This window comes from Dama dama, chromosome 25, assembly GCF_033118175.1.
Source record: "Dama dama isolate Ldn47 chromosome 25, ASM3311817v1, whole genome shotgun sequence".
NCBI classification, from domain to species: domain Eukaryota; kingdom Metazoa; phylum Chordata; class Mammalia; order Artiodactyla; family Cervidae; genus Dama; species Dama dama.
In genome coordinates this window covers 44865668-44874011 of record NC_083705.1, presented here as the reverse complement: position 1 = coordinate 44874011, position 8344 = coordinate 44865668, and the positions used below count along the sequence as shown (strand labels likewise).

At 38.0% G+C, this 8344-nt stretch overlaps 1 protein-coding gene across 1 annotated transcript in view; it reads left to right on the top strand.

Moving 5' to 3' along the window:
* The first annotated feature begins 3471 nt into the window (after positions 1–3471).
* SLC1A3 (solute carrier family 1 member 3) overlaps positions 3472–8344 on the top strand; it is an 81579-nt gene continuing 76706 nt past the window's right edge. Inside the window, exons 1-2 of the mRNA XM_061129945.1 lie at positions 3472–3591; positions 5179–5450. Of these exons, the coding sequence (XP_060985928.1) occupies positions 5270–5450 (181 nt within the window). The 5' untranslated portion in view covers positions 3472–3591; positions 5179–5269. The remainder of the gene's footprint in view (positions 3592–5178; positions 5451–8344) is intronic.

The window sequence follows — 8344 nt, the reverse complement described above, 5'->3', positions numbered from 1 at the left end:
CAAAGAGTCGGACACCACTGAACCGACTTAACACAGCACACACAGAATAAGAATAATGTTGAGCTAGGCATAGATTCTCCAAGAGTCTCTGAGTCTCAGAGGAAGTCCTGGTAAATAGGCTGCAGGACAGGGTTCCCATAACTTTCTTTGGGCCGCTCCCACTGCCCACTGAATAATAATTACAGATGTGTTTGTGGGCTCCTAGAGAAAAGGGGCTGGTTTTTGGAACACAGCACTTGTTCAAGGTTTGTTGAATGAGTCACTATGGTAAAGGTTACTTATAGTTGTTCAACTCTTTGCAACCCTATGGACACTTTCCTGCCAGGCTCCCCTGTCCATGGAATTCTCCAGGAAAGAATACTGGAGTGCATAACCTTTCCTTTCTCCAGGGGATCTTCCTGATCCAGGGATCAAACTCAGGTCTCCTGCATTGCAGGCAGATTCTTCACCTTCTGAGCTACCAGGGAAGCCTAGCTGCCCACTAAAATTGGGATTTTCAGGCTTCACATAGGTTCAACATAAACCAATCTGTTAAAAACCTAACCAGAATTCACCACCAACATTTTGTTGTTTTGCTTTTTACATTCGGGCTTAAAAGGAAAAAAAAATTAAGACAAAATGAGAGACCGGCTACCACAAGTACTATTTCTGTGTCTGCTACCTCTAGTACTTCCACTGGAGTTAAATCAAGTCCCCTTCATTGTCCTAATATTCTACAATTTCCAAATTGTAAAAGGAAAATTGACATTCCTTATGCTAATCCTAAACTGTCAACTATTTGAACAAGGATGGGCAAAATCTCCAATGAAATTACAAATTAAAGTGAAAAATATTCAACAAAAGTTAAAAGGGTTTCTAATCACATTCTTCCTCAAATTCCAGAATTCCCTTATCTTTAATGCTGAAATTTGATGATTCTGTACTATGTTACAAAACTTACTAATACCTCATACTTCAAACTAATGGAAATTCAAGGATAGGTTGGATCTGGTTGTTTGTTGTTATTGTGACATTTCCTCTCACCTCCCACCAGCCCAATGAATTCACCTACAACATACTTTATAATAGCATGTTCAAAGAAAATTCTTGAAAGTTTTCAAAAGAAATAGCATGTGTCATTTTTTTTTTTTTAACTCTGTAATAGAAAAATTATGATTTCCTAGCCCTGTGTCTCCTACCCACAGTAGCATTAAATAAAATACATATAGAGACTTGTTCATAATTTCTTGCTGTTTGGCTTATTTAGTATTTCTATAAAGGAAAAAATGTTTGAAGGCTCAAGGGCCTTGTTTATAAAATAGAGGAAAGGGAAGAAATATGTGTTGAGTAAACCCAAGTTGTCCCAAGGGCATTATTGCTATAGCTTTCCAAAAGAGAAAGTGGTACTTAAAAGTAGTAATTCCTAATATTTCCCCCAGACTACACCCTTGTAATTCAGATTAACTCTGAACTGAGACTCTTTGCATCTCATTTTCTCTTTAGGTTTTTATTATAGAAAACAAAACTTTCATTGGTGAATTACTTCCCTTCTCTGGGGTTCACCAGACTCTTATAATGTCTGCGCTAACTAAATTAATGAAATGGCTTTTAACCAAGATTCGGGGATTAGAAAAAAGGAATAAAGAGAGGGCACTAGAGCCTTCTCATCTCTATACTAACCAAAGTATGGTTTTCTAATCCCTTTTCTTGTCCCCCTACTCCAAAACAACCAGAAATAAAAGACGGAAATGCCACTTGGCTTGAAATTCCATTTAAAATTATATAAAGATTTCTCTTTTAAGTTCTCTTGAAATACAAGATACTTCCACAAGAAATGTGGACAAGTTAGTCTTAAATCCATGACTCACAGAGGACTTAGTGTAGTAAATAAATACTTTAAAACGTAGTCAAGGCATTGAGAAATGGCGCCTAGGCCAGAAGTGCCAACATAAAAAGCGATTTTGTTTGTCGCCAAGTGTTATGTCACTCATTCATAGGAGTTAAATTTAATATTTACTGTGTATCAGGTATAAAACCCATTCTTGCTTTCAAAGAACTTACAATTTAGTTGGGAAGCCAGAAATTTTAACAGGATTTTTTGAAAGAAAAGAGCGGTAGGAGACTTGTAATTAAATGTTAAACTATGTGATACAGATGCTAAGTGACCTAGGAGATAAAAGAAAGAGAAAGACTGCTGAGGGTTGGGACTGCCAAGAGCATATATTTTCAATAAACCCTTAGAATGATGCAATTTTAAAAGTTGTTGTAATTGCTGCTAATTTATACTTTTAGCATTTACATGATTCACCATTGCTTTCCAACCAGGAGATGTTCAAAAAAGTATAAACATGCAACAGTTGAGACTTGGCAGGAGACATATCTTCAGAATCTCCCTGGATTTGCTAATGAAAGAAAAAGACATACTTTCTTGTTGGAAAACAGACCTAAGAATTAAGCGGATTTTGTATGGGGAATATGAGATTTAATAAACAGGAATACAGAACTCTGGCTGTAATTTTTGGTATGAGCTTTGTTTCTATTAAATGTTTTTCTTCATGCTAAATAAATTCTAAGTTTTGGAGTTGAGTCAGGCTCAAAAAAATTTTTTTAATTTTTAAAAATCCATTTTCTTTCTTAAGAAAGGTGGACTAGAAGTGCGAGTTACAGTCTCAAGGAAATGAGAATTTTCTAATTCCTAAAAAATGATGGGGCAGGTGGGGGTGTAGAGGACATTTAGCATCCTTTAAAATTGAGGCATCTGTCTACACAGCAAACTTATCTTTTGCAATTACGAAACTTCAAGTGTGCGTTTATACTCTTGGTCTTAAAATGCTTTTTACTTTAGTAGTCTAGCAAAGATCTTGGTCTCTTTGTGTTTCTTACCTTTTTAAATCTTTGCCATCAGACAATTTGAGCTAAATTAGATTTGCTATAATAGAGTTTTAACTGCTAAAATAGAGGCATGTCTCATCTTGTGTTTTGAGTAAGTTTAGTCAAGTTGAGAGCATTATAGCATTTTTTCCCTCCATGCTTGATTGCCTTCTGGGTCTTCCCAAGAAATGTCAGTTATTTCCCCAATTCTAAAAAGAGGGACTCTTTCATAATAGCGTACAACCAGGCAAAAGAGCACACTCGTGTTTCCTTAAGGGGAGGAAACAGCAACAATGTGAGATAATTAAATTTAGCTCCAGAAATCTCTTCTTTGAAACGTTCTAATCAAGACTTCAAGCTTTCTGAGTGTGTGCGCGCTTTATTCTCCGATTCTTCCTGGTCCCGGTTTTGCATTTCTAATGAAAGTGAACTGACAAAGCGGCAAAGTGGTCTAAGGAGCAAAACAAAGCCAACAAGCAGGCTTCTGGTGCTCCAAGATTAATCAATATTCCAGAAACCTCGGGTTTCTCCCCTCCTTCCCTGTGGTGTTTTCATTTTTCCCCACTCCCCCTTTCCCGGGCACAGACTCCGCCCCTTTTCTTAAGTTGCCCCGATAGTAATTTGCAGTTTCAGAGCACATGCACTCCTCGCTCGCTGCGTTCTGTTGCTCCGCCGTACCTGCTGCGAATTCACCTTGTCATTGCCTGGGGTATCTTCCACCCGTTACAAAATCCGAAAAAGGTAAGGCTGACGTCCTGTATTCCTGCTGGGCTTAATTTCTCATTCCATTTCTCTGCCCCTGTATTTTGTTTCCCAAGCAGAGGAGTAGCGAGAGTAAAAGCTAGCCATTTTGGTAGATAAAGTCCATGTTAGTGATTTAATCAAGGAGCGTGTGGTGTCTATTTACGCCGCGTCCTCTCTTAATTTGGAGTTGAGTCATTCAGGGTGGATTGGGGGCAGATTGTGGTTCCGGCGCTAGAAAAGAACCAAGGCTGAGCTGGTCTGTTTTAAAAGTGACTGGTAAGGGGAATGAGAGATCAGTCGGGGAAAAAAAACTGATCTCTCGCGTCTCCTCTGGTTTACTTCTCCCTAAACGTTTAATCTGCGATGAAGTCTTGAACGACCTGTACGTCTTATTACCACTGACCCCAACCTGTAGTTTTATTTAAAAGGCAAAGCTGTTAGGTTTGTTTCCCCCACCCGCCCCGCATTTGAATTTGCCAAAAGCTTCCGAGGAGTCCCTCGCTTTCTAGTCACTTCCCCCACGGACGCACACGCTGGCTGTTGGCCAGATACACACGTCCACAGGCACCACTGCTTTTTACTTGGATTTATCGTGCGAAAGGTTATGGATTAGAAATCTTGTTAAACAGCAGGAGGAATTTCTTGATCTTTCAAAAGAGCTGATTTCTACCAAGGGGAAGATTTGAATAACCTAGGAGCGCTTTAAAGAAACTAGAAACCACGCTAGCTGTAATGTTTGGAATGAAAATTGGACTCATCTCTTCATCTGTTCTAGAAATCCTAAATTTTAAAATACAGAGAAGTGGGCGATAGTTTCCTCAGAAGACTTCAGCATGTTTGCCACAAAGATAAATGCTACTTTGTACTTCTACTTGTGACAGAAGTGTAAATGAATTATGATTTCAGATCATTTATAAACATGCCCAGCCCACTTTGCTCATTTTGTGGAAAAAACTAAAAAGTTGCCATGTGAAAGAGTCATTCTTTCTCAGGGCCTGTGGGTACTTGTGTTCTTTTCATAAGCATATTTACTATTGGATGTTATCATGACTTTTTTCTTAATGAAGAAAATAGTTACTTTATTATATATAACAGAAACCTCTGACTGAAATCTCAACATCTTAATTCATTTTATTGAGCTGGTTATGCCCTTGCCATGTATACGACATAAGCCATTAAGTATAGTTATTGAGCGTTTCCCGTGCATTTAATTCAGTTGGACATTTATTGAGGGTGAACCCTGTGTAAGGCGCCCAGCTGGGTTCCAGGGGATCGGGTTGGGGTAGGGGTTTCTCCGTCACACCCAGCTCTGATGAGCCCTTTTATAGCTTCACTGGAGAAGGAAGAGCAAATTTTTAAAAGTGTAACACAAGTTCCTGCTCATATATTCTGGATTTATGCACATGTCTCACACGTGGTTCAGTAAGATATCCACATTTGAGCCCTGAGGTCTGGCATTGCCGCTCTCCAGTCCTTGATTCCTAGTGAGATCATGCAGTTTGCCAACAGCTTCCCCTGGTGTGAGGCAGCCCTGATTTTTCACCCCTGGAGGCTGTAACTCTTGTCTCTTTCTCTCCCGTCTAGTTGTGTTCTTTAACACCAAAGAGGACTGGCTTTCTGGGGCTGATTCCGTGACATTGACGTTCAAAGCAGAGACACTCTAGAGAAGTAAAATATGACGAAAAGCAATGGAGAAGAGGCCAGGTTGGGAGGCAGGATGGAGAGATTCCAGCAAGGGGTCCGTAAACGCACACTCTTGGCCAAGAAGAAAGTGCAGAACATCACAAAGGAGGACGTTAAAAGTTACCTATTTCGGAATGCATTTGTGCTGCTCACAGTCACTGCAGTCATTGTGGGTAAGTCATTTGATAACAAAACCCCCTTCCAAAATTAAAAAAAAAACAACTGGATCTTGTTTCTCTGGGGCATCTGACTGCCTGGGAAAATTATCTGATGAACTGATTGTAGGTATTCAAAAGGACCGCCCAGGCTTTCCTCTGAACTTGAAGATTCCTTTTTTTCCCCTTTACATGACAGTCTGTTGGCACGTTTGGAACTTTCGTAAACATGTGGGAATCTGAAGAAGCATCCTTAGGCATTATGCAAATCAATTGATTGTGTGGAGAAGGGAAATAAATCAAATGTTTTTCCATCTCGTGTAAGAATAAAAGAGGATAATTTAATCATTAGGCCTGAGCGGTCAAATAACAATAATAACAAGCAAGCACAGTAGATCTGGCCAAAATGTCATCATCATACAATGTAACTTTCACTTAAAACTAATTTACACAATTAGTATACCCAAAATGAGACACAGGTCCCTGATAGTAATTATATTCTAACTGAAGCTGAGTATCAACTCTTAGACTTAGAGGTGGAATCTTTTTTTTTTTGCACTCTCTCTCATCCAGGGACTGGGAAAGGTAAATTTCAGAAAATGTTAACACACATCTCTCATTCATTCATTGCCTCTATGTGCCTGACATAAATGGCTATAACTCTTTTGAAACATTTTAGCCTCTTGCTAATTTAGCATTGTTGACAGCAATCTGTACAAATAAGAATTATTGCTTTGTTTGATTTATTGTTATCTGAAATTATAGTTCATTACTTGTGAGTAGCATTAATCTTCCTTTAAAATGTAGTTGAAGAAACTCCTTACTTGGGATTTTTGACTGAACCAATATAAAAGTCCTTAGGCTAGTAAACAGATAAGCCAATGCCATGTTGTTAAAAACAAAACAAAACAAAAATCAAAGATTAAATCTGCCACCAAAAAAGGCTTTAATCTCTAGCTTGAAGTTTGCTAAAATCTCCATCAAATGTAAGAGGTAATGACGAAACAACTAAGAAAATTCTGTAGCATGTAAATATAATTGTAACTTTGTCTCCCAAAATGGGATTCTTAGATCACAGACAGATAGGAATATAGCAGAAGAGTAGTTTGTCTCAAGACTTCAGATACATTCCATTTCAACATCATTGGCTCCTTCTAGTAACTGTTGTTGATTAATGACTGTTCATTTAACTCTAGAGACGTTCCAAGGGAAAGTGTCTTGACTAACCAGGAGAAGTAATGGCTTTCTTTAGGTTGCCAGGTTTGAGTACCTTCCTGGAAGAAGTATCTCAGTGCTGTGTCACTGTATTGGAAGCTGATGTAAAATACATTATTCTCAACGAATTAACAGTCATTGTCAAGCCAACTAATAGCTGCATAATACTAACAGTGAATGTTTATACAGCACTATGCCAGCTACTTTCTAGGTGTTTTGCTTATATTAGCTCACTTAATCTTTAAACAAACCTATAAAGACCATGGATAGGTATGATTACTCTGATCTTCATTTTATAGTTGAGGAGACTGAGCATGAAGAGATCAAGCAACTTGGCCAACATCACACAACTAATAAATGTTAGAGCTGGAAGTGAAACTCAGGCTGTCTAGAGCCAGAGGTGATTTCTCTTAACTACTCTGCCATCTTGCCTCTCTGCTCTCCCAGCTAGTTTATATCTCATGAGAGTTGCCAAGAAGAGAATGCTGCCATGCCTCGGTAGAAGCCAGTTACCAAGCAATGCTAGATGCATTCACATAGCCTTGTCATTTCGCTATATGATTTACTCAGTTAAATTCAGCAGAAAACGTATAATTCTCCTACAGATGATTAAGCTGCATCCCTATCATTAATTTAACAAATACCCATTTATTTTGTAACTCTATCCATATAATAATAGAGCTTAGTGATACTGGTGTATGTTTGGAAAAGATGTAGAAACACTGATTCAAAATGGTGTTCTAAACACAAGAGTTCAATTTCTAGGACAGAAGTGTTTCATTTAAAGAATAGAGAAATAAAAAGTGATAAAAACCTGAGCATGAAAAGCAGATTGATGGAGAAGGCAGTTCTTAAGTGACTAAAAAGAAATAACATCTCTAATAGAAGGAAGATAATCCCAAATTTAAGAGTCCATTTTCTCTTTGAGTTCTGGGATCATTTCCTAGTCCAATGAGTCGTTCCTACAATTTGTGAGATTTGTGATGAGTTGGCTGAGCTGGGGTAGATAGCTTGGCAGGTTGCCCTCGGTGTTGGCTTTACTAATGGAAACTGAGGAGGTAGAAGTAAGGAGAAGAAGGCACTAACAAAGAAACAAATAGAAAGAGCTCATTGACAGTCAGAGAGACCACTGAGTCTACACCAAAGACTTGGAATCTCAATTTAGTAACAAACAGATTTAGGAAAGAAGGAAGAAGCTTCGGTTATCTCTTGGTGCCTCTTCCATTGAGTGAAAACATGAACTAAGCTTGTCACTGGTACATGTCTACATCAACCTTAAAGAAATATTAGGAAAAGGACATGTCTGTTCATGTCTTCTCAAATTTATTTGCTGCAGCGTAAGAAAAGACTGGGAAGTTGCTAGGAAGAAAGAAGAAAATAATTTCTTTCCCCAAAGATGAAATGAGACAAAAGAACTATAGCTATTACTTAGTTTTCCAATTCTTAGGTTTTGATCGCTTTTACTAAGAAAGACTGTAAAAACCTACATATTGGGGTGAACTTTTTATTCCAATCTATTTTCTTTATCTTTTTACAATAAAGTAAATTTTCATTTAGTGTGTGGAAATAAAAACTAGAAAAAGAGAGGAAGAGTAGAGATATGTAAATCCATATACTCAAAAAAGTAGAGAATTGTAAATATTAATATTTCCATAGCAGTTCCTCTACAAACACAGGCATAGAACTACATGAACAAT